The 23,856-nt window shown below is 54.5% G+C and overlaps 10 protein-coding genes across 10 annotated transcripts; 5 read left to right on the top strand and 5 right to left on the bottom strand.

The window, feature by feature from the left end:
* Window position 1: 1 nt before the first annotated feature.
* On the top strand, window positions 2-1,971 carry CGGC5_v007782 (malate dehydrogenase; the record flags this gene model as incomplete). Its single annotated transcript, XM_032025661.2, has 10 exons — window positions 2-71; window positions 224-228; window positions 371-440; window positions 497-528; window positions 605-715; window positions 796-883; window positions 948-1,410; window positions 1,477-1,621; window positions 1,671-1,807; window positions 1,965-1,971. 10 exons carry the CDS (start codon window positions 2-4, stop codon window positions 1,969-1,971), a joined length of 1,128 nt encoding a protein of 375 aa, XP_031877767.2.
* A 268-nt stretch (window positions 1,972-2,239) lies between these two features.
* Window positions 2,240-3,128, bottom strand: TRAPPC6B (Trafficking protein particle complex subunit 6B; the record flags this gene model as incomplete). Its single annotated transcript, XM_032025660.1, has 4 exons — window positions 2,240-2,371; window positions 2,433-2,522; window positions 2,591-2,708; window positions 2,788-3,128. 4 exons carry the CDS (start codon window positions 3,126-3,128, stop codon window positions 2,240-2,242), a joined length of 681 nt encoding a protein of 226 aa, XP_031877777.1.
* Window positions 3,129-3,928: 800 nt separating this feature from the next.
* On the bottom strand, window positions 3,929-5,908 carry pli1 (E3 SUMO-protein ligase pli1; the record flags this gene model as incomplete). The annotated part of the gene is made up of 7 exons (XM_032025659.1): window positions 3,929-4,364; window positions 4,415-4,640; window positions 4,696-4,801; window positions 4,864-5,177; window positions 5,231-5,299; window positions 5,352-5,585; window positions 5,758-5,908. 7 exons carry the CDS (start codon window positions 5,906-5,908, stop codon window positions 3,929-3,931), a joined length of 1,536 nt encoding a protein of 511 aa, XP_031877765.1.
* A 1,230-nt stretch (window positions 5,909-7,138) lies between these two features.
* On the top strand, window positions 7,139-7,606 carry CGGC5_v007779 (uncharacterized protein; the record flags this gene model as incomplete). The annotated part of the gene is made up of 3 exons (XM_032025658.1): window positions 7,139-7,322; window positions 7,372-7,422; window positions 7,485-7,606. The coding sequence occupies 3 exons, from the start codon at window positions 7,139-7,141 to the stop codon at window positions 7,604-7,606; spliced, it is 357 nt and encodes a 118-aa protein (XP_031877766.1).
* An 874-nt stretch (window positions 7,607-8,480) lies between these two features.
* On the top strand, window positions 8,481-11,472 carry las21 (GPI ethanolamine phosphate transferase 2; the record flags this gene model as incomplete). Its single annotated transcript, XM_032025657.1, has 9 exons — window positions 8,481-8,692; window positions 8,745-8,789; window positions 8,849-9,140; window positions 9,193-9,320; window positions 9,370-9,740; window positions 9,801-10,036; window positions 10,086-10,348; window positions 10,396-10,850; window positions 10,904-11,472. 9 exons carry the CDS (start codon window positions 8,481-8,483, stop codon window positions 11,470-11,472), a joined length of 2,571 nt encoding a protein of 856 aa, XP_031877763.1.
* A 178-nt stretch (window positions 11,473-11,650) lies between these two features.
* On the bottom strand, window positions 11,651-14,846 carry cnd3 (Condensin complex subunit 3; the record flags this gene model as incomplete). Its single annotated transcript, XM_032025656.1, has 2 exons — window positions 11,651-12,081; window positions 12,143-14,846. 2 exons carry the CDS (start codon window positions 14,844-14,846, stop codon window positions 11,651-11,653), a joined length of 3,135 nt encoding a protein of 1,044 aa, XP_031877764.1.
* Window positions 14,847-15,343: 497 nt separating this feature from the next.
* On the top strand, window positions 15,344-17,644 carry CGGC5_v007776 (putative RNA-binding protein; the record flags this gene model as incomplete). Its single annotated transcript, XM_032025655.1, has 1 exon — window positions 15,344-17,644. The coding sequence occupies one exon, from the start codon at window positions 15,344-15,346 to the stop codon at window positions 17,642-17,644; it is 2,301 nt and encodes a 766-aa protein (XP_031877775.1).
* A 1,026-nt stretch (window positions 17,645-18,670) lies between these two features.
* On the bottom strand, window positions 18,671-20,227 carry CGGC5_v007775 (putative magnesium transporter NIPA7; the record flags this gene model as incomplete). Its single annotated transcript, XM_066151903.1, has 3 exons — window positions 18,671-18,692; window positions 18,755-19,343; window positions 19,405-20,227. The coding sequence occupies 3 exons, from the start codon at window positions 20,225-20,227 to the stop codon at window positions 18,671-18,673; spliced, it is 1,434 nt and encodes a 477-aa protein (XP_066008635.1).
* Window positions 20,228-20,510: 283 nt separating this feature from the next.
* On the bottom strand, window positions 20,511-20,820 carry CGGC5_v007774 (uncharacterized protein; the record flags this gene model as incomplete). Its single annotated transcript, XM_066151902.1, has 2 exons — window positions 20,511-20,610; window positions 20,672-20,820. 2 exons carry the CDS (start codon window positions 20,818-20,820, stop codon window positions 20,511-20,513), a joined length of 249 nt encoding a protein of 82 aa, XP_066008634.1.
* Window positions 20,821-21,900: 1,080 nt separating this feature from the next.
* CGGC5_v007773 (uncharacterized protein) lies at window positions 21,901-23,404 on the top strand (the record flags this gene model as incomplete). The annotated part of the gene is made up of 3 exons (XM_032025652.2): window positions 21,901-23,137; window positions 23,190-23,208; window positions 23,281-23,404. 3 exons carry the CDS (start codon window positions 21,901-21,903, stop codon window positions 23,402-23,404), a joined length of 1,380 nt encoding a protein of 459 aa, XP_031877803.2.
* Window positions 23,405-23,856: the final 452 nt, after the last annotated feature.

Genomic DNA, 23,856 nt, shown 5'->3' with positions numbered 1-23,856 from the left:
GATGCGGTGGGAGAAGGTCGCAATTCTCCCCGCGGTTGAACCTACGTCCCCGCCGACAGCCTCCGGACTAGGTATCATCTGGCTGCTCTGACTGCTAGTACTTCAAGCCTTCCGCATCCCCTTCTTCTTTCTTCTTCTTTCCTCGTACTCAAACAACAAAACCTCTCGTCTTATCCTGTCCGTCCATCCTATCTTGAGCCTCTTCAAGCAACTGCCGCGTGAGTGAAAGTCAGTCTGACGATGGCAACCTACCCCTCTCCCTCAAGCTTACAGCCACAGCTCCAATGTGACCCCGCTGGAGCTTGAGGGGTTGCCGAGCAAGCTCCTGAGCTACATGAGATCACCCCGCTAATCCGCGAGAACCCTTCAGGACACCACCACCTTCCCCTCTTGCATCCCCAGATCGAAACAAACGAACACATTCAAGATGGTCAAGGCTGGTACGCTTCATCCGAGACAGCATCTCTCGCCCCGTCATCTCTAATTGCTTTTTCAGTTGTTGCTGGCGCCTCCGGCGGTATTGGACAGGTAAAGTGACGCCAGACCCCCGCCTCTGGGCACAAGTCAAAGCTGCGCATGGGCTTACCAAGTCTCTCTTCCGCAGCCTCTGTCCCTCCTCCTTAAGCTCTCTCCCCTCGTTGACGAGCTTGCCCTCTACGATGTCGTCAACACCCCCGGTGTTGCCGCCGACCTTTCTCACATCTCTTCACAAGCGGTATGTCTAGTCAAATTCGATGGTGTAATGCCCAATGCCATCATGGCCATCGCATGCTAAATAGACTCCCTCGCAAACAGAAGATCGCTGGCTACCTGCCCAAGGACGACGGCGCGAAGGCCGCCTTCAAGGATGCCGACATCATTGTCATCCCCGCTGGTATTCCCCGTAAGTCTGTCCAAACCGCGATGCTCGTTATATGCCGCAGTTGTCTAATCAAAGCTCCCTGCAGGCAAGCCCGGCATGACTCGTGATGACTTGTTCAACATCAACGCCGGCATCGTCAAGGGCCTGATCGAGATCGCGGCCGAGGTTGCCCCCAAGGCCTTCATCCTCGTCATCTCCAACCCCGTCAACTCCACCGTTCCTATTTCCGCCGAGGTCCTCAAGGCTAAGGGTGTCTTCAACCCTCAGCGCCTTTTCGGTGTCACCACCCTCGACATTGTCAGAGCCGAGACCTTCGTTGCCGAGATTGCCGGCAAGGCGAAGCCTCACGAGCTGACCGTCCCCGTCATCGGCGGCCACTCCGGCGAGACCATTGTTCCCCTTTTCAGCCAAGTCACGCCTTCCGTCACCATTCCCGACGACAAGTACGATGCCCTCGTCAACCGCGTCCAGTTCGGTGGCGATGAGGTCGTCAAGGCCAAGGACGGTGCTGGTTCCGCTACCCTCTCCATGGCCTACGCTGGCTTCAGGTAAGATTCAAGCTACTCGGAACATGGATTGTCTTGTGCGAGAGTGCGTGTGGCTAACTGAAGTAGATTTGCCGAGAAGGTACTCAAGGCCGTCAAGGGCGAGAAGGGTCTCGTTGAGCCTAGCTACGTCTACTTGCCCGGTGTTCCCGGTGGCAAGGAGATTGCCGCCAAGACCGGCACTGACTTCTTCTCCGTCCCCATTGAGCTTGGTGTAAGTTCCAATCCTCCATGAAGACCCAGTCGATGCTGACGCCGAGTAGCCCAACGGTGCTGAGAAGGCTGTCGACATCCTCGGAAACATTACGGACAAGGAGAAGACGCTGCTGGAGGCCGCTGTTAAGGGCTTGAAGGGCAACATTCAGAAGGGTGTTGACTTTGCCCACAACCCCCCTCAAAAGTGAATACCCCCAATTGTACATTTACAGCAACAGCCCCCGTTCCCCCCGCTCAAGGAAGCCTATTGAACGCCTTCCAACAAACGTAGCCAAAACGGTGATAGATGAAATACAACCGCGAGGGAGAATTAATGGCTGATTGATTTTTCTCTTCCCTAGGCTGTAAGGTGGCTGATGACCGCGAGTGTGTGTAGCTGATCGGCTTACTACGTCAACTGATATCGTGATTCCGTGGCTTTGGGGGTGGGGGCGTCTGGGTATTTTGGATATGGCAACCGGTCGATAATCCCGTTTGCTTCTAGTGAAGAACTTTCTGTATGTGGAGTAGGACACCATTGAATCTACTCGACATGATCGTACTTTTGACGGACCTGCGTACCCGTCTCCTCCGAATCCAATCATCAAGTATTGCACTACGCATGGTTTCATAGAGGTTATGTGCTCGAAGGTAGCGTCTTGATTTGAAAGATGGCAGCCGGCAATTCATTCGTCTCAGCTTGAACTGTGGCATTGATCCCCAAGGCTGCGAGGGCTCCGCGGACGATTCCGCAGGGGAACCATAGGAACTGTTGGTACAGCAAAGTCAGCTTGACTACCACGAACTCCACAACGCCATGTCCGACTTACCGGTTGTGCCCGTACGACGGCCTGACCCCCGGTCTCGGTGCTCATTCGTGAAAACGGCTTGAACGAGTTGTCCGTTAACACGTAGACGCCCTACACAGAGAGCCTCGAGTTAGCAAACCGGCCGTGAACTGTCTCCAGAGATGGACGAGACCACCCACCCTGTGGTTAGTCTTTAGATTGTCGACTTGTTTCCGGAACACCAGCGACCACAGATCCTTGCAAACGAACTTGATGACGTCTAGCGTATCGTTGAAGTGTGGCCTGTCTCTCGAAAACCTATCCCAGTGCCCGACCCGTTAGTCTCTAATTGACACTGACCAACAACATCGGGGAGGGGAGGGCGGAGAAGACATACCTCTCTACAAGTCCCTGGCCAACACGATATCCCAACGTCTCGAGACGGTAGAACACGGCGTCCCTCTCCTCATCTTCGTCCATCTTCCGCGCGCTGCCTGCGGTGACGGCCCCGCTTGCGCTTGACAGCGCCGCGCCTGCTGCGGCATGGCTGTGACTCCCGGAGGACGCCCCGTCTCCGCCGGCCGATGAGCCCTCTGCTGGAGCTATGTCGAGCTCCCTCGTTACGCGGAACGCCATCGGCACGAGCTCGATGAGGAGAAAGTCGAGGCAGGAAGAGTTGAGGAAGGAAGCCGTCGGATCCGAGGCGTTGTACGGGGGCATTACGCTTTCGAACGACATGATCGCGACTGTGGTCTGGTGATGTTCTCGTGCTGCTGTCTTCTTTCCGACTGGTGTGGCCGCTGTTTCGTTCCGTGTAGGGTCGGTTGAGACCGATTGCGACGTAGGGCGAGCGCATCCAACGAAATGGAGGGAAGATTCTCGGCGTTTTTTGGCGTTTCTGTCCCGATTGGCCTTACTGTTTCGTAGTCTGGGTACTGTAGCTGCCGGTGCCGGCCGTTTATCGGTCTTGAGCGTGAGGGGAATATGATGGTAAATGTGAGAGGTAGGCAGGTGTCTAGCTGAAGGTGAGGACAGACGGGCGACGGCACCTTACCTTCGAGAAAGGCAGTCGAAGGTACGTACTTCTGACAAGGGCGCAGTGGAGCTTCAGTCCATCCCTTCTTCCACCATCATGCACACGGTCCAACCAACTCCTGGACAAAGAGTCAAATTGTTATCGCCGTGAGACACAGAAACCAACTTCAGGAAGATTCTAGTTTGATAAAATTCGCAAACACCGACGGGGATACTCCGGCCGAGAAAGCTCGCCCTAGGTGACCGCGAAGCGCTTGCTGGACCATGTGCATTCGCAGGCAATCATTCATTTCTTTCGTGCTGTTTAGACTAGACTTTGATGGATGGGATATGTTTTTCCTCCTGAACGCCTGTGCAGCTATCCTTCCGTTCCCTCCCACGCCAAACTGTAAAATACACACACATGAGGACGCATTAGGATATATGTACGTGCCTTGACCCAACAACCCAAGGCTCCACTTCAAAAGATTGAGTGTAAGAGACAAGGAGCGGAGGAACATGCCTCAGAACAGCTGGCCATTGTAGCTGTTGCTGTAATTGTTCGCCGTCGGTGGTTGAAGCTGCTGCCGCTTTGGGGGTGGTTGGAGGGGTTCGTCATCATCAGAAAGCGTGAGATCTATTGTCACCCTATCGGAGTGAGGCCTCTTCGCACTCGTGGAGCCGAGACCCCGAGGCATCGTTGAGCTTTCGCGCGACATGATGGTTGTGGTCGGTGTCGCCGTACTAGCAACTGATCGAACGGGCGTCTCGAGGTTGCGACCACGAATGACGCTGACTTCCGAGATGATGAAGTCGTCATCGTCATCGTCATCAACGGAGCCGTTCCCACCGTTGGCAGACTGATCGTCTTGCGACGAATTGACCCGCCATTGTCCATCAGGCTCGATCGTGACTTGATCCAATGACTTGGACGTATTGGCCAAAATCTCCTTGACGTATCTATGTGAATATTAGTCGATAGCTCGCCAGCTCACACAAAAGACACCTACTCGTCGACCGCAAGTTGATCGAACGGTGCGGACTTGTTGCAGATAGGACACAGCCATTGAGGGCCTTGCTCCTGCAACTGAAGGTATGAAGTAGCATCGAAGCACTGGATATGCGAGCAGAATGTAGAGCGACACGGAACGTCGAGTCGCATGTAAGATAGTGGGCATTTCAGAGACAATACTTGCGATGTTGTGACGATGTCCGTATCTGCTGCCTTCTTGCTGACTGAAACATGATTAGTGAGCTGTTGTCAGATGCGAATCTCGTTCGGAGTACCTACTTTCCTGGATGACCGACAGCTTAGGAATCTTCTTCCCAGTTTTGATCCGCTCAGCGAGCTCTTGAGCCGACGTGATCTTGCAAACGTAAAGGACGAGGAAAAATTTCTGTTCAAGCCCGTGAGTACGGGGCATGATGACCGGGGCGTATTCATGTTTCCTACACTCACCTTCTGTGTCAAGGCGTAGGTGAACTCGACGAGATTCCGGTTGTCATTTTTCAGACGTAGATAGCTCGTGACGTCCACCGGTCGCGTTGACCCCGGCTTGTTCTTCAAGCCTCTCAAGTTGGCCTTGACCTCGTTTCCGTTGACCTTGATCTCCGACTGATGAGGAAAGGTAATGTTCTGGAGCTCACTGTTGCTATTGCTGTCGGCGCAAAACACCATCACACGGTATGACTTGTCCTCGAGAACTTTGTTCACTCCTGGGCAATCGCTCAACTTGACCGGGACGGAAACCATATTTCTGTGTTGGCTCATAGCTAGGGGAGTCAGCGGGAGGTAACAAGCGTTGGAATCAGACTCGGTATCTTACTCTCGCAGACCTTAACGTCGCCGACCCGGTGCTGGAGTGCATAGAAGGGAGTATCCTTGAATCTTGGGCCTAGGCGCAATTAGCTGTTGTCGGACACAGCATACGAGAACATCCTGCATACCGATTGTGGCCCCAAAGCTGTGCATCGAGTGGCCATTCAGCCCCGTGGGACGGCCATTACTGCGCTGGTTCCAGTATGGATCTGATCGCATCACGACGGGTTGTGCGGGCGCGGAAGGACGTGCGGATTTATGGGATGCAGGAGAAGAGGAAGCCCCGGTTCGCGTGGTCTCGATGCTCCGTTGAATTTGCTGAAAGCGTGTAGCATCGTTGTTGTTGAAGGCCTCTTGGATAGCTGGATGTAATCAAGTCAGCGAGAAGTTTCCTCGTGGGAGAAGCTGCCTGGGCAATCTTAGAAGAGCCGTGGACATGAATGACTTGGGAGCCTGGCAGCGGCAAGGAGAATGGCGCAAGACGCAGGGTGTTGGTGGCGGAGGCATATCGGGAGGGGGATGAATGCGACTGACCATTAACGATGCGACTCTGCAGCGACGCCTTAACCCCGCTGCTAGTGAGACCGTTGAGCTGGCAGATGCTGGAAAGTTGACGATTAAGCAACTGGTTGCTGTTGACCAGCTTGACCAGAGCCTGGAGCTCATGCCTCTGGATGGAGGTCATGGTTCGTGGGCGAAGGAAGAGTATCGCAGAGGCGCCTTCGGTGACAGCCTCATGAAGGTTTGCGGATGCGACGTCGGAGAGACTGGATTCGGGGCGGAGGAAGGCGGGAAAAGGTAGCCGAGTTGTTGGAGAAGACAAAACAAGAAAGAAATAAAAGCAGCTCTTGGTTCAAGTGGAAAGGACCATGGACGCAACCACACGAGGAAAGAGCGACGAGGCTCGGGGTTGCGTGGTGGTGGTCGTGCTGCGTGGTGCGCCGACACCGACAGCGAGACGGAAGGACCTAGAGTGCGGTGCGGGTGCGTGGGGACGTCGTCCACGTCTGCAACGCCGCACCGTGGAGGCAAGGGCTGCTACGTGCGACGGGAGTGGTGCAACTGAGGGCGGGCAGCAGATAGGGTCCCTCCCGAGAGACGTGTCGACGCAGAATGCGGCTCTTTTCTTCTCGCTCGTGTCGATACCTTGAGGTAATCCGTCCGCCTACCTAAGGGGCCTTAGCCTCTGGACTTGGCGACGCACAATGCCCAAGAGGGTTTTGTTTTTGCTTGACGCGAGGAAGCAAGGAAGCGAGACCAGAAGACCCAGTCTGGTAGGTAATGACGGATGGTGCTTGACGGGAAGTGAAGGAAAAGTCGTGGCCAGGAAGGTACATAAGGCAAAGTACGGTACCTACCTAGGCTATGAAGAGCCGCAGATGGAGTAAGACGGGGAGGGCGAGTTGAAGTGAGGTGAGGTCAGTAAGGTTGGCGGCCAGTGGGTGTTTTCTCGGGTCGGCAGCCTGGGCAGTCGAGTTTGATGTCATTCGCGACCAGCGACGGTCCTTAGGTAGATAATGTAACTAAGGTACCTAAGGTACCTATCTAGGTAAGCACCACCGGTGATATCTACAGGCGAGCGGCGACCGCTGTTTCAGTGCCTTGTGCGGCGTGCCTCCCCTAACGGAAGACTGTTCCAGCAGCCCAGCGCCTAAAGCAAGTACCTATCTTAGGTTCCCTGGGTCACCCCGCCTGTGACAGAAGGTAAGTCCCTCAGTACCTTAAAGTGGGGTGGCTGTAGTCGGCAGGCCCCGCGAATGGCTGCTCATCCAGGGATTGTGATTGCTGGTTGCCTGCATCGTAGAACGGCAGGCGGGGCGTCCGTCGCTTTGTGCAAAATTTCCCACGCAGGTCAACACCAAACATCACCGCCTCAACGCATCAGAAAATCTCCCTCCAAGGACACGTCGAAACCATGGCCAAGAGCTCGAGATCTAGTGTCAAGAAGAACAACAACCAAAGACTCAAGAAGGATGTCTTTGGCCCTGCTGAGGCGGCGAGAGCAGAGCGCCTCTCAGCCAAGCTGCTGGAATTAGCGAAACAGCCCAAGCCCCAAAAGGAGGCAGATATCAACATGGACACCGACGAACAAGACGATGGTGAGTATCTCGGTCAATTGGAATCAAGCAGACACTGAAAAAACCCCAGCCCAGATCAACCCCGATGAGGAGCAAGAAGCCAAGAAGACTGAGGACACCCGTAAGCCGCCTCAATCTCCTCAAGCATCTACTAAGGAAAACTTATCCTGACTCAATTCCCAGGCATGGACGTGGACTCTGCAAAGCCCCGTCGCAGATCCGGTAGAATTCAGAAGAAGAAGTCGTCCAAGATTGTCTTTCCCAAGTACAAGGACCGTCGCGGAGGCTCCAAGAAGAAGGCCTGATCGTGACGCGACACTAGGTTGCCATTTCTCCTGGCATAGCAGGATTTGTTCCCAGGCTGTCTGCCGCCGAAAAGAGAGGAAGTGACAGCCGGCGCAGGGTCTCTCAACATCGATTTGTTGTTGTTTTTTCCCCATTTCTCGGAGTTGGTGGGCAGGGATTCAATTTTCATTTTTTATTTTTCCTTCTCTCACGGATGGTTGCTGGTATTCGGCTTAATGGTTTTTCACCCGTCGGTCGAGATTTGGGCACTTAAAAGTTATCACATTGTATTTGCAACATTGAATGGGACATGAGGCCTTCAGCGATGTGAGACTCAACTCGAGTCACTCTGCGGCAATATCTCGAGACATCCCTCAAGACAATTGGAATGAACTGAGCGAACGATGCGCCTCTTCACTGCATCGGCCGGGGCCGCCTAAGTGTTGTAACGGGACTTTCGGACTTTGACCAGCGTATTCAGCCAATCATCAAGCGCAATTTCCCTTACTCGGCTGAGCGTCTCATCCCTGTGCTAGAGCCGTCACAGTGTCCTCAGCTGCCAGCCCAACAATTGCATAGCTATTACCTACCTTAACCTGTCTGCTGGATACCTGCTTTACCCAATTAGAATCTCGACGATCCCGAACAACCTTGGAGGACAGCAACCGCGCCGCTTCGCTAACACCCGATCTGTCTTTCACCTTTCGTGCCTCGAACTCATCCTCCTACTGTGCACCATGGTTCAATGACCAGACGCCAGACTAGAAAGCTATGAAACCGTCTCCTTCGAAGCCTTCACAGCAAAGACCACCTAATCGGCAACCTTCTCTCCCCTTCACCCTTCTGGCCTGAACGAACGAATCTATTGGCTACCTTGATGGATACGCGACGACCATGTCCTTTCGCTATGGCCCGCGTTTTCTGACCACCCAACTCACTATCGCCAATGTCTTGATTCCCGTGGCGATTCTCATATTCGCGACTGGTTTCTTTCCATACAAGCCCGTGCTTCCAGGTCTGGCTCGTTATGAGACCCTGGAGTATGGCCCGCCACCAAAGGCGCCCTTTGATCGACTCGTTTTCATGCTCGTCGATGCATTGCGAAGGTAGTAGATCGGTGGGCCTGATAATCTTTGGATTGGGCTAACGGTCGAGAAGCGATTTTGTTTATGCGGATGGTACTGGATTCACATACACCCAAGAGTATGTACACCCCTCATGAATTTCGTCGCCTCACATGGCTATGGCTGACTAGGGGTCAGGTTGATTCGCAATGGTGCTGCTCTTCCCTTTACTGCCAATGCCAGGTCACCGACCATCACTATGCCCAGGATCAAAGCAATCACCACCGGCTCCATCCCGTCTTTCTTGGATGTCATCTTGAACTTTGATGAGGCAGACACGTCTTCAACTCTCGCCGCCCAGGACACGTGGCTGGCGCAAATGAAGGCCAAACAGTCGGGAAAGCTGGTCATGTATGGAGACGACACATGGCTCAAGCTGTTCCCAGAGACCTTTGACCGCGCCGACGGCACCTCGAGCTTTTTCGTTTCGGTAGGCGCTGCCACAAATACTGATGAGATGTGGATCTAACACCACCATCTAGGACTTTACGGAGGTCGACAATAATGTCACAAGACACATTGACACCGAGCTGGAGAAGGATGATTGGAACACACTGGTGTTGCATTATCTTGGTCTCGACCATATTGGTCACAAATCGGGACCTCGAAGGTGAGACATCGCCGCCGGCCCGGTCTCTTGCCCACTAACAAAGATCTAGCCCACACATGGTCCCCAAACAACAGGAGATGGACGACATTGTCAAGCATCTCTTCCAGGCCATGGAGACATATGATCACATGTCTTCAACTTTATTGGTACTGTGTGGAGATCACGGCATGAACGACGCGGGAAACCACGGCGCCTCATCCCCTGGAGAGACATCTCCTGCCCTTGTCTTCATCTCACCGAAGCTCAGGACACTACAGCGCAGCCTGAACTCGCCTGTAAAGTTCCAGGAGGACTTCTCGTACTACACCAAGGTCGAGCAATCCGATCTCGCGCCGACTCTGGCGGCCTTGCTAGGGTTTCCCGTGCCGCAGAACAACTTGGGCGCCTTCATTGCCGATTTCCTCCCATTCTGGTCGAATAGTAAGCGTGGATACCCCAAAACAGACACTCAGTCATCCGACGAATGCTTATGAGACATAGAAAACGATCAAATCCAGTTGCTTGTTCGCAATGCTCGGCAAATCCTGAACATTGTTACGGCGACGTTTGGCACGAGCATGTTCGATACTGAGTCGTCGTCAACACAAAAGGCATGCGCGGATCCCCAGGATGACGCACAAGAACTGGCGTGCGAATGGCATAGAGTCAATGACGGGCTCAAGGCCATGGGAGGCAGTGAGCAGCTGGATCAAGCCTGGCTCAGGGCCATGTCCAAGGTGGGTTGCGGACCCTCATGCCGCCGGTCTCATTTCTAACTATCCACAGTGGTTGAGTAAAGCTCAGGATCTGATGAGCACCATGGCTAGCAATTACGACATGGGCAGGCTGCACCTAGGCGAGGCCCTGATGGCCCTGATCACTTGCTCCCTGCTATTTGCTGTCACGACAAGTCTCATTCCCCTGGTAGTCGTCTCCATTTCCTATGGCATTATGATGTTTGCCAGCAGCTACGTTGAAGAGGAGCAACATTTCTGGTATTGGTTCACGTCGGCCTGGTTTGGCTCACTGGCCATCAAGAACATGCAGACGTAAGTGTTATTCATCCGTCTTCTTTCCAATTCTGACTTGCCAGAAGCACCCACAAGCCTCTGCAGACCATCGGTCTATTTCTACTCGCCTCAGCAGCCACCAGACTGGTGCGTGGGTGGAATCAGACAGGACAAAAGCATGCTGGCGAACCCGACATTGTCAAGACCTTTGTCACAACAAATCCACCCCTACTCTGGACGCTCGTGGGCGCAACTTACCTCTTGAACTTTTCTCAGCTAACGAGAAGACTCCGTGGCATGCCGGCTGTCGCATCTGCCGCAGCCTCCGGCATGGTGGTGCTCTCGGCCTTCTCTTTCAAGCTAGCTTTCACGCATGAAGACTCGCCAGAGCTTGTGACCGGCGTTCCGGCCGCCATCAACGTCGCTCTCCAAGGCCTGACCCTCGTGACCAGAGCTAGAATCGTTTTCGTTGGTATCGGTGCACTCGCAGGGTACTCTACTTACATTGCCCTCTCCAAACCAAGTGAGGCGGCTCAGACAGGTAAGCAACCGCATGCCTCACGCAAACCCCATCCAACCCTGACAAAAAAACAGCAAAACTTCTCCACCACCTCATCACCCTCTTGGTGGCAACCCAATCCCGCGTAACAAATATCCCTCTGCTTCTCCTCTTCAACGTTCAGCTAGCCTTCATCTCATCTCTCGGCCTCGATCTCCCCACGCTATCTACGTCCTCAATACTGCTGCAATTCACATCCTTCTTCGCTTTCGGTGGCACAAACGCAATCTCGTCCGTTGATCTGTCGAGCGCCTACAACGGCGTTGCGGGCTTCAACGTCGTCGCAGTGGGCATCCTGACGTTCGTCAGCAACTGGGCAGGGCCAGTATACTGGACCTCCGCCACAAACCTACTCCTCCTCCGATACCGCAAGCTTCACAACAGCCGTAACGTCTTCCTGCAGCATGTAGGCCACCTGACGCTGTTCACGGCGTGCAGCGTTCTCTTCGTCATGGTTGCTTGCGAGGTTCTCAGGACCCATTTATTCGTCTGGACCGTCTTCTCGCCTAAATATCTGTACAGCATGGCGTGGAGCATCGGGCAGCATTTGGCCATCAACGTAGCAGTTGCTGGCTTGTTGTACAAGCTAGGTGCGACGTACTGAATACGCAAGACAATTGGAATCGGTCGCGTGCGAGGTTGATCAAAAGAATCAAGAATCGTCGATTCCGCAAGGAGTCATCATTAGTAGTACATAGATCATCAGTCCTTGTATAATATCATTCCATGAAGCTCTTTCATCCCACATCCCAGGGGTAAGTCATTAACCAACGTCATCAAGTTTAAACGCCTTCTTCGTCCGACAGGAGCTCGCTCACTAACGAGTTTTCTGCCGATCTTTGGATGACAGTGCCCTCATTGCTATCCTCGTCTTCTTCCTTAATCGGTGGCTCCATGGTGATGGTCTTGTCGCCGTCGCCATCATCGGCCTTAGATGCCGACGATGTCGCCACCGATGGTGCTACAGAAGAGACAACGGACACGCTCCTGCTTGCGCGACGAGGCTCTGCCTCCTGCTCGCCGAGGGTGGCGACAATCTTGCCCAAACTCACGTGGATCTTGTTCAGGGCGTTCCGGCCAGTCGTGTCCGTGATGAGTCTATCGTCCACAGCGATCGAGACCTCATCGTACACTTCTCTGATCTTCTCCTCCGTGCTGGTTGGGGAAATGTAGAGCTTGCCAAGGAGCGGTGCTACAATTTTCTTCTCTGCCTCTGAAGTGGGGGTCAGTATAATGCAGTTCCAACTTAGAGGGGGTTAGATCGAATAACGTACTGCTCATGTTTCCGTTCAGACGATCCAAAATGTCCAGGGCAAACTCCAAATGAATATCACCGTTGACTGTCTTCTTCTCCAGCTCGAGCCCCTGGGCCGGGTTGTAGCATTTGCGGGGGTCCGTCCAGTCCACCAAGCAGGCGCCGATGGTTGTCAGACTCTCCATGTCTTCATCCACGTCGGCGTCGTCGTCTTCCAAGCTCTCGCGGACATTCACCAGCATGTGCAAAGCATCCAAGGCCACAGAGCGCATGAGATCCTGGTTTTCGGCTCGAGAGTAACAGAATACGGGCAGGAAGTAGTTGAGAGCTTGCCTGACACTCTGGTTGTGAGCGGTAGCGGGATCAAAGTATTGAACGACCAGGGTCTTGAGCATCTCTGCTGCGGCTTCGGTGTCAGTAACAACGCGTCCGAGCAACAGTTTGGATACGGCCAAGGTAGCGGCAGCCTGGACCTCAGGCGACTTGGTTCCAGACTTGAGAGCCTTGATGTACACCTTTAGCAGCGTGGGTGTCGAGCTAAGAAGCTGAGCTCCGTGAACGTTAAGAATGTCGGTGAGAATCTGCAGAGCAGTGATTTGGAGCGCGGTGTGGCCCTTGGTGAAGAAGTGCATGAAGAGCGTCAAGTTCTCCTCGGCGAGAGATCTGTCTAGCAGAGAGCAAAGACCCAAGCAGACTAGACCTCTCTCGCGCACAGGAGCCTCGTGACTTCGGACTGCAGGAACAACGAGATTATTCAACATGGAGACCAAGTGGTCGTTCTGTTGCAGGTTGCCAGCAACATTGGACAACATGCATTGCACAATGTGCAAACACTTCATGTTGATCATGATCTCCTTGACGGCCTTGGCACGGGCTTCCTCCTCGCTGAGCTCGGGACTTTTCCCACGGCTGCCGGTTCGCGTGGGCGTGGTGTCGCCGCTAACCTCGGATCTTGCTGAGTGGAAGCTGTCCTCGGTCTTGTCATCCGGAGGGTCGTCCACGATGGTATCGTGAACGTCGGCAACGGACTCCAAAACAACTGAACAGAACTCCTTTTCACCGGCTGTGTCAGGCGCGCAGATGTCTCTTAAAACACTGACAGTCAGCTTTGTGACTTCATCCGGGAGCTCCGGTACAGAAAGCGACTGGCGAAGAAGTGCAAACATCTTACGTCGGCCAACTTCATCCGAGTAGTCGAGCGTGATGGCGATGTGGAGGAGTTGTTCGACGATGAATTCCTGCTCGACCGTGTCTTCCTCCTCATCTTCTTCTCCCCCTATTTGCGAGGCCTTTTTGATGGCTTCAGTCAGAACGCTGATGTAGCGTTCAAGGTAGAAAGCAAGCTTAGTCACTTCAGGGAGCTTCTCCTCGACCAAAGACTCGAACTTGCCATTACCTTCGTTTCTGCAGAATTCATTGTAGCTTCTGGCCATGAAGACCGACTCGGCAGACAAAGTCTCCCAGAAATGGTCGTCGAATGTTACGGCCTCCCGGTAATCGGGTCGGCCCTCCCAGAAGCCCTTCATCGCCTCTAGGGCGACTCCGTTCTCCACGCCAGAGTTGACGACGTCGATTCGCTCAAGTAGCTCAAGTAAGCCATCAAAGTTGGGAGGCGACGGCTCAGGTTGGGCACCATCTTCAGGCGGTGCGACGCCGGCGCAGTCTTCGATCCAACGCTCGCGGAAGAGCCTGCCGGCCGACTTGCGAACATTTTCGTCTCTGTCACGAAGACCCCATCTGAGGAGCTTCTCTCTCATAGATAAAGAAAGATGACGGAAATCGCCGAGGGCGGGTAGCAGGCGGGAGTACACAGCTCGACGAGTGGCAGCATCCTGATCTCTAGCGCGCTCGAGCAAGTATGGAAGAGTGGCGGGTGCGATAGGAAGGTTGATGAGAAGCGATCTTCTGACGTCTGCGCTGGGGTCATTCTGCAGAACCTCCAGTAGCTTTTCGAGCAGTCCAGACGCCTCGTCCTCGCTGTCGTCGTCGGACTGCGCAGCTGCGTCGATGTTGCCAGCCAAACGGCCAAGACCAAGAACAGCCTGGGCGCGCACCATAGCTTCCTTGTCACGGATCCGCCTCAAAAGGCCGTGGCGGAGCTTTTGGAAGACGTCGTCGTCGATGGAGTCGAGGGAGTTGATGATGTGCGAGACCAGCTGGGTCGATCTGTATCTCACAAACTTGTCTTTTGCAGTGAGAAGTGGCAAGATCGTCTCCATGAGAAAGCCGAGGAGCCTGGTGCTGGGAGTGTCGTGCATGGTACTAGCATCCTCTTCAAGCTCGCCCAGCACCTCGTAGTCCTTGTCGTTCGCATGTCTGAGAAAATGCCCAATAAACCTGACAGTCTTCTCTCCAACGCCTTCCGACTTCTTGATAGGCATAACCCTGAGGACGCAGCGGACGAATTCGGAGTTGAAAGCCTCCTCATCGAAATCGTTCGAGGTTGACTTGTTCAGACTGGTGGGCTCGTAGACGCAGGCCTCCTGGATCTTACGCAAGGTGACCACCAATTTGCGGTGAGACGCAGTGTTTTTCTGCGCATCCCTGAAGACGGCGCATATCTTGGGACGAAGCTCATTGTCGGGTCTTTCGGTCGGGACGTCGAGCGCGAGAGAGGAGGATCGCGACGCTGTTGATCCTCGGGAGCCGAGCGTCGCGGCTGATGATTTGTTGGAAACGGCGGCCGAATTCCGCGTGGATCTTGTAGAGACTCGCGCAGGCATCTTGGGTTGTCGGTTGTCGTCAGATGCCGGCGATTTCTTGGGGGAACATGGGACGCAAAAATAGCTGTAAGAGTTAATGAGGACGAAGAAAAAGTATGTGTTGTTGATTGATGGGCTACGACAGACGGCCCCCGACCACGAGATGGCTGCCAACGCACCTTATGCACACAATTACAGTGGGCGACCCCCTGGCGCGTCTTTTTGTTTTTATCCAGTCTGCAACAAGTAAGTCAATAGACTTCCAAATCAGGTATAGCGCGGGGTCGCTCATCCCCGCCCGTCAGACACCACGTCAAACGTGCACGTGCTGATAAGCTGGACCCCGAAGAAAAAAAAAAATGCTTATCGCAAATCTAGAGCAGCTTCGATCACAGCCAGCCACCTGTGCAAGGTAGAGAGGCTCTCAGTTTTTCCTCGACCTCACGGACATCCACCCGAAATACTTTCCTGCTTCCAACCGACACCCATTGCTGCTGGATTTCGCAAGATTCACAGCCATGTCGTCACCCGCTAAGCCGTTGAAGCGGACTCGCGCCGAGGAGGATGAGCACGATGCGCTCGTCGCTGCCGCTGTTGCAGAGAACCTTGCAGCAGATGCCGTTTCGGAACCGAAATCCAAGAAAGCACGCGTGGAAGCCAATCGCTCGCTCTTCGTTCGGTCTCTCCCTGCCAACGCCACCAGCGAATCTCTGACCGACTTCTTCTCAGAGCACTTCCCTGTCAAGCATGCGACCGTTGTCCTCGACCCGACCACCAAGGCATCTCGAGGTTATGGCTTCGTTACCCTAACAGATGCCGACGATGCCAATGATGCCAAGAAGAAGCTCAACAACTCTCTCTGGGAGGGCCGCCGTATCAGGATCGATCTGGCCGAAGCCAGACATCGCGACAACAAGGACAGCGTTGTCGGCGCAGCCGCCTCTAGTGAGAAGCAAAAGCGTGCGCAAGCGCTCGAGGAGGCTAGAAAACCTCCTAAGCTGATTATTCGCAACCTCCCGTGGACGATCAAGAATTCCGAACAATTGTCCGCCCTCTTCCGCGCCTACGGCATTGTCAAATACGCCGATCTTCCCCAAAACAAGGGCAAGCTCAAGGGATTCGGTTTCGTCACCCTCAGGGGACGAAAGAATGCCGAGACTGCCCTGAAATCTCTGAATGGAAAGGTCATTGATGGAAGGCCCATTGCCGTTGACTGGGCTGTCGATAAGAGCGAGTGGGAGAAGCAGAACAAGGACGACAAAAACGCTGAGGGGGACGAGAAGCCGAAGACCAAGAAGAAGAATGATGCGAAGGAGGAAAAGAAGAAGGCATCTAGCTCCAAGAATGACGAAGATCCCAACGACGCGGACGCCGATTTGGAGAATTTCATGAAAACTTTCGGAGCAAACTTGGAGGACGAGCCGGAGAGTGATGACAACAAAGACGATGAAGACAAAGACGAAGAGGACGAAGATGAAGACGAGCTGTCGGACGAAGAGGACTTCAGTAACGAGGAGGAGGAAGAGAAGGACTCCGCTCCCAAAAAGCAGGCATCAACCGGCAACCAATCAACGATATTCATCAGAAATCTTCCCTTTACTGTTACCGACGAGCAGCTCAAGACACATTTCGTCCAATTCGGCCCTGTCAGGTATGCGCGTGTTGTCAAAGACCGGGAGACTGACCGCCCGGCCGGTACCGGATTCGTCTGTTTCGTCAAGGAAGAGGACGCGCGAGCCTGCATCAAGGGCGCGCCGCGTACGCAGACCAGCGCCCTCCCAACTAAACACTCTGTGTTGCAGGACGAGACTGCTGATCAGGACGGTCGGTACACCCTTGAGAGTAGACTACTGCAAGTCGCGCAGGCAGTCAGCAAGGACGATGCCGAGCGCCTGGCTGCCGACGGCAGCGCGAAGAGACGTGAAAAGGACAAGCGTCGTCTCTTCCTGTTGAACGAGGGTCAAATCGATACGAGATCAGCCTTATACCAGAGACTGACCCCGTCTGAAATCAAGATGAGGGAGCAGAGTGCCAATCAGCGCAAGAAGCTCGTGCAGAGCAATCCTACACTGCACATCAGTCTGACCCGTCTGGCTGTCCGCAACATCCCGCGCGACATTGGTTCCAAGGAGCTCAAGGAGCTGGCCCGCAAGGCCTGTGTCGAGTTTGCTACAGACGTCAAGGAGGGTAAACGCCAGCCCCTGTCCAAGGAAGAAAAGGTCAGGAGTGCAAAGGAAGCCAAGGACGCCGAGCACGAGCGCAAGCTGAAGCGGAAGGGTATCGTCCGCCAAGCCAAGATTGAGTATGAGAGTCGCGAAGGCTCCAAGGTTACAGAGGCTGCGGGCGGCAGAAGTCGTGGGTACGGCTTTATTGAGTACTCGTCCCATCGTTGGGCGCTGATGGGTCTGCGCGTTCTCAACGGCTACCAGCTGGAGAACGAGAATGGCAAGAAGCAGCGGCTCATCGTTGAGTTCGCCATTGAGAACGCTTCGGTGGTTGCCAGACGCAAGGCCGCCGAGAAGAACCTGGACCGAAACAGGAAGAACCAAGACGATCAGAAGGAGGGCGGCGAGGCCGAGGACGCCGAGGCCGAGGGCAAAGAACTCCCCAAGATGGCCTCATTGAAGAAGAAGGGCAAAAAGGGAAAGAAGGGCAACATGAATAAGGGCCCCAAGGAAGACATCAAGAAGGAGGCTAAGGAGGAAACCCCAGGTGCTGGAAAGAAGTCAGGTGTGGCTCGCGAAGACGTAAAGCCGATGTTGATTGCGAGAAAGCGCCTGATGAGGAAGAAGAAGTCTGACGGCAGAGGAAAGGCGTAAATCTACGTGTACGACATATGTTAATAATGGGTTGTGGGTTGCGACTTCAGCAACAGAGAGGCTCGTATGTTACACCGGAAGTCCAAAAGCTCGATTGTTTGTTACGTTGTCAATTTCGAATACTTGGTTCTCGTCATTTAGCGGATGACAACAGTGCACTTGTCAGTGATTTACGCGCTGCGAAGAATACGAGGGTATGCATCATCAAGAACAGGAGAGGCAGGATCCATCCCATTTGTGCCAAAAACCCCTGTGCCTATGGGAGTATTAATGCGTGTCTATACACAAGAAGAAATCCAACCAAGTTCCCCAATCCTGATCCTGCACGCCTGAAAACGATAGACAGTGGATGGTATACCATACCCGTATCGACTCTACCAGGAACGCCAATATGCAATGCTTGTAAGTAATGATAACTCCCGAGCCTTGGGCCCTGATGAGAATCCAATAGACACTGAGACGTGTACCCGAAACTCCTTGCCGCACTTAGAATATTTGCTCTTTCATACCTCCTCTTCTGCGTCCGTGTTCGTATCCCTTCTCTTCTTCTTGACCCGGAAGAAATCACCCAAAGTGTCGCTAAGGCTTCGTGGCCTGCCAGTCGGGTATTCTCTGGGCACACCTTCGCCTGCTGTTCGAGTACGCTCAGGGGGACCCCCATCTCCGTGAGACTGGCCTAACAAATCTTGTCTTTCCGACTCATCATTCGCATTTTCGGCGTCATCCGGCATGAAAAGACTTGCCCGAATACTCGATCTTAACTTTCTCACAGATGCCCTACGCATCAAAGGGCTCTCCGTGCTCCTAAGCAGAGTGTCTTTGACGACTGCGCTGACGGTAGACGATAACGGGGATGGTGAGAACAGTGGTCCTGTAAACTGGTGGCTGTGAGGTCTTTGGCTGGGTAGCGATGGGCGAGGAGTGACGGGTCGATCCGTGGGAAACCCGGGCTGCAGTTGCCCATCGTACATCGGCGTAACTGGCTCTGAAGGAGAAAACCCAAGACCTGGGAAAGTGGCGATAGAATCATCTGATATGGTCCGTGTGCCTGGGGGAGGGAGAACCTCTTCAGCAGAATTGCTCCACGGGTTGGTGAGGAGGGGCTCGGACTCTGTATTGACAAGGTTCCCTGCTGACGCGGCGGTCGGGACACGGAGTGAAGGAATACCGGAATCATGCTGCATGCTGAACGGCTTGGAGCCATTCCCTGCGGGAAACCCGACAGAGGTTTTTGAGGAGCGTCGTGATTTCGGTGACGGGATTGAGGTTGATGACGGCTGGGGTGGTTGTGCGGGATCTTGCTCGGCGAGACCGATAGTCTCCTCCACACCATCAACGTCGGACATACCATCTTCAATGTCTTCCTCGACCCTCCCACTAGTAATGAGAACGACACCGGAGAAGGTGAAGAAACAACCACCAACAAACTTGACCGCCTGCTCGGCCGAGGTCCTCTCGAAATCTCGATACAAGACTGCGCTGCCAACAATGACGCAAAGAGTGAACAAGACAAATTGGACGGGGATGACCTGAGTGGAGCTGAATCTCTGTAGAGCCTTGTTGACGTATCGAACCTGCATAACCGCGGTGAACAGGAGAGTAAACAGCAGCGCATAGGTAACAGGGGTCTTGAAAGCCCCAAGAAGGGTCGACGAGAGCATCGAAGATACGCCCTTGGTGGATAGAGCCGTGAAGCCGCCTAGATACGGAGCGCCTCAGTTAGCATTGCGAAGACTGTTGAACGTGACTGAACTACGTACCGAAGAGCCCGACCAGACCAAGGTCAATCAAGATGGTCCGGTGGCCATACCGTGGGCTCGCCCACATGAGAACAATAATCAACGACACTGTTACGGCGAGGTAGATCTCGAACTCCAACGTTGTGATAGCGTCCCAAACATCGTGGGGGTCAAGCTTTGTCTCTTCTTGTTTGGCGCTCAAGACGACAACGACGACGCCGGCGACGGCAATAACGACACCCCAGAAGTCGCGCTGCCTGAACTTTTCCTTGAACAGTATCGGGGCGATTATGCAATTGGAAATCAGCGCAACGACTCCCAGGGGCGACACGATGGAAGCGGGCGCGAAGCCGTACGCCAAGAAGTTGCCCAGCTCGCCCAACGTAATCAGAATTTGGCCCATCCACCAATAGGGCGACTTGAGATATGTAGATGGCGCCTTTTCGTCGTCGCCGGAGTAGTCGGAACCGGTGCACTCCTCGGAGCGGAAGGATCTCGTAAGGGGTTCGGATTCGGAGGCATCGTTGTGGCCGTTTTCTTGATGTCCATCGAGGCGGCTGCGGTCGCTGTCGTCGATGTTCACGGTGCCGTAGACGCCGGGGGGGCCTCCGCTCGCATGTTTCAAGGCTTCTTTTGCTCTCCGACGGACTCGAATGCGCTCTCGGTGCAATCTGATGTGGGCGTATCGCTGGACGTTGAGGGCTAGGGCAATAAGGATATTGCCAACAATGGCCGTGATGATGCCGATTAGCGAGGACCAGTTCTGGAGGTCCTTGCCGCCATCGCCGTCGCCGTGGCCCGGTCGTGCCGCAGGGTCGGCGGCGATCACCACAGAGGGTACCATGTCCACCGCGTGAGGGGGATTTGGGAGGAAAGCAGAAGGTGAGTTTGTAGGCGGGTTTCACAAGCTGTTTTTGTCGAGCTGCGATGCGAAAATGGTGCTAGTTAACCAAGGCTGCGGGTAATGACGACGGCGCCAGAAGATGATTCGCCCGGCATCCAAGCGCGGCGGATATTGTTGGACTCGGGCAGCTGTCGTATCATCTGGACGGCGAGGAGGCAGCCGCAACGAATGGTAACGAAATGCACCGGAGGAGTCGGCAAGGAACGGATGCAGTCAAGCAAACCTAGGATATGTAGCGCAAATGTTGGATGTAGCCAGCCATGAGGATGTGCGGTAGCAGGACGGAGATTGCCAGAGGGAAGGAAAATTGAGTTGGAAATGGTCTAAGCAAAGTGGGATTAGCCGTTACGGTGGTTAATGGCCAAAAGGTTGAGGCCGCGTTACCCAGCTTGCGCTTGCTGTGACGGAAGCCGAGCGAGCACAAGTGAAGGAAAGGACCTGACGTTGGTTGTCGTTTGCCCTCGCTGCTGCTGCTGCTGCTCCTGCTCCTGCTGCTGCTCCTCCGCAGGTTTCCCGCTTCCTCTCACACACATAACGCAACACGCACACACGCTGCATTAGACATTGGACTGGGTCCGACACTCGACGCATCGGTCGGCAAGCCAGGACCGACACGACTCTGACGCGGGTCTGGGCAGTAGGCACGTCCCACATTCAATCACAGGCCCCCGAAGCGAAAGGGCCCTGGGTGCTATAAAGTGTGGCTCAGCACGTGTGGGGTCTTCAACTATGCGGCAATATGCTGTCATTTCGTGGCGCCCGAGACCCCGGCCTTCACTTCCATTCCCGTCTCACAACTCCCGCTGAGCTGCTGGCTGAGGTGTGGCGTCGGAAGCGACCGGGCCAACGGGTCCGCTGGCATTCTGGCTGAGGCTGGTATTCGTACGGATACGCCCAATTGGAACGTGGACCTGTCGTCACCGCACGTGCTGGAGGGTGCCACTTGGTCAGTGCTCATAGCAGCACACTGGTGGTGGCTCAGGCCCAGTGGAAGACCACCCAGGCCGACAGCGACAGGGCCCATTCCCAGTCCCGTCACCCGGCGCATTTATTTTCAGGAGCGGAGAGGGGGCTTCCACCAGTGTTCCAGTGCGGTGCCGTCCAGTCACTTGCTCGAGAATTCCAGTGTCTTTTCATTGGGCCCGGGCCTGGGCCAATTCCCATACTCCCGTCGCTCGTGACTTGTTGGGGATTTTCGGCCCATCTGAAGCTCCGAATCTCAACTGCCATCCCATTGGACTCTCATTCTCACCCCGCCGCCGCAGCTTGCCACCAGGTGAGCTGATCTGACCCGATAGACTCCGTCATATCCATGAGATTTCATGTCTTGTCGTCCCGACCTCAAACAGACCATCAACCCGACAACCCGCTGTTCATGAATATCTAGACCTCGGTGCTCTTTCGCGTCCGGATCTCTTCCGTGATTGCTTGCACTTATTCAGCTCAGTTGTGTATTCACACACACACACACATACACAAACTCACACATACATATCGTCCCTTTTGCGCTCGCGCTCACACGCCCACTCATCAACTGAGACAATACCGACCGCGAAATCCAAATCTCGCCCAAGACAGCCGACGAGCCTCATTTACATCTACATACATGCAAAATGCCCGACAACGATCCCTCCGACAACGTCTTCGTTCGCTTTAAGCAAAAGGTCGATGGTCATATCGCCTTGGCTTTCCGCAGTGTCTTTGGCATCCCGACTTCAGTCACTCAGAATTTCAACAACGGTCGCTGGGCCGAGCCCCCTAGACCCCAAGAAGATGAACGCACGCTGAGCGACGACGGCAACGGCAACGGCAACGGCAACGGCAACGGCAACGGCAATGGCAACGGCAATGGCAACGGCAATGGCAATGGTAACAGCAATGCCAGCGGCAGCCCCCAGCCTCGTTCGCCATCCTCCCAATTCCCCCAGCCAACCGTGTTTGAGCTGTTCTCGGCCATGTCGCCCATGCAGGCCCTCTTCAGAGCTGAAGAGTTCACTGAGTCGCTTTACCAGGCCATGTGGATTTCATTTCTCATTGAATCCCCATACTCGCCCCTGGCCCTCCGCGACATGCCGCAGCCCAGACCGACGGATCTCCCGACGGACGTCGACCCAACTTTGTTTGGCTTCGAGGACGCTTTTGAGGATTTGCTCATGGTGACCAGTGGACAAGGCCTGCCCGACATCCACGAAAGACACCGGGTGAAGAAGGAGTGGAGGGAGCAATTCCCCAGGGGACTTCCTCCCATTCTATGGCTTCACCAGCTGACTCGCCAGGGTCTGTGGGATGGGTGGGCACCTAGATCTGACGTCCTCGAGGGAGCTATCAGCGAGAGGTGGCAGCGCTGGCTGCAGGAACAGGATGATCCTTTCCGTGACTCTCGCTCACTCCCGGCCGCGAGCCAGACCCCTTCAAAGGAACTTGAGCCAAAGGAAGCTGAGAAAACCATGGTGCGGGGTGTGACGGATGGCGCGGGGCGCGAGACACGGAACCGGCTCGGGGAGGAACAGTACAACAGGGAAACGGAAGAAGACTCTTACTTTTCGGTCATGGGAAAGGCTCGGTTCAGCGGGTCGAGGCAGACAGGGACGGGCAAGAGCAGCTCAACGACTAGAGACCTTTCACCACAAGGCCTCCCATCGGGCTGGAAGGTGGTGGAGGAGACTCAGGAACGCGACAACGGAAACGGAAACATCAGCATCAAAAAGACAGTAACGACGTTCAACGAAAAGGGTGAAGAGGTTGGCAGGCAGACCGAGAGGCGGTCCGACTACACCTGGTCGGCGAACTTCTCGACGGGAGGCGGCAACAAGCAGGATCAACGACAACAGAATGATACCGATGACAAGAGTAGTTGGTTTTGGAAATGAAGGGAGAACGGCATCTTCTTCTTTGGGAAAAGGGGGTGGTTTTGGGGGCCTGTAAGTGACTAGTGTAATTTTGAGCAAAATCCGGGCCAAAGAGAATGAGAAGAATTGTAACAGGTCATGCAGTTTTCCTCTTCATTCCCTTTCGGTCCATTACCCCAGCTCCGTGCTCCTACCGGTCCGACTCGCGATCCTACCAGCACCTGCAGGATGTGACGAGACCAGGCGTCTGCTCTTCTCTTCAATGTAGCTCGGGAATTCCACCAGAGGCAGACCAATCCACCAGCGTCGGCGACATCTCGTCGTACCTACCTCCTTCATGGGAGTGCAGTAGGAACACTACCTCTGTAAACATACCTCGGACGGCTTGTCTAGATCTCGGGCCAACGCCAACGCCAAGTGGCAGGCCTAAGGTAGCTACATGCTTTTAGCTTCAGCCTCCCGAAGACCGTCTATGCCCCGGCGGGAGGATGATGTGGAAGCCATCTGCAAGCCTCCAACTTTGACGGCCATACTGAGCACTTTATCCCAGGTTCTGAGGTCGTTCTACTGCAGACTTGCTCCATCGCGGCCAGCGCCGCGGTTTCGTTCCTGAAGGTGTGGTGTACGGCCGTCGTCTTGTCACCTGCTGGACCGGTCCGACGCCGTCGCTCTCGGGGAACGGAAAAAGTGACGGAGGAAAAGCTTCCCATGTACTACACC

Source organism: Colletotrichum fructicola (genome assembly GCF_000319635.2).
Source record: "Colletotrichum fructicola Nara gc5 chromosome Unknown KSG_Nara_v1_contig04, whole genome shotgun sequence".
In the NCBI taxonomy this organism is placed as follows: Eukaryota; Fungi; Ascomycota; class Sordariomycetes; order Glomerellales; family Glomerellaceae; genus Colletotrichum; species Colletotrichum fructicola.
This window is presented reverse-complemented; position numbering and strand designations above follow the sequence as displayed.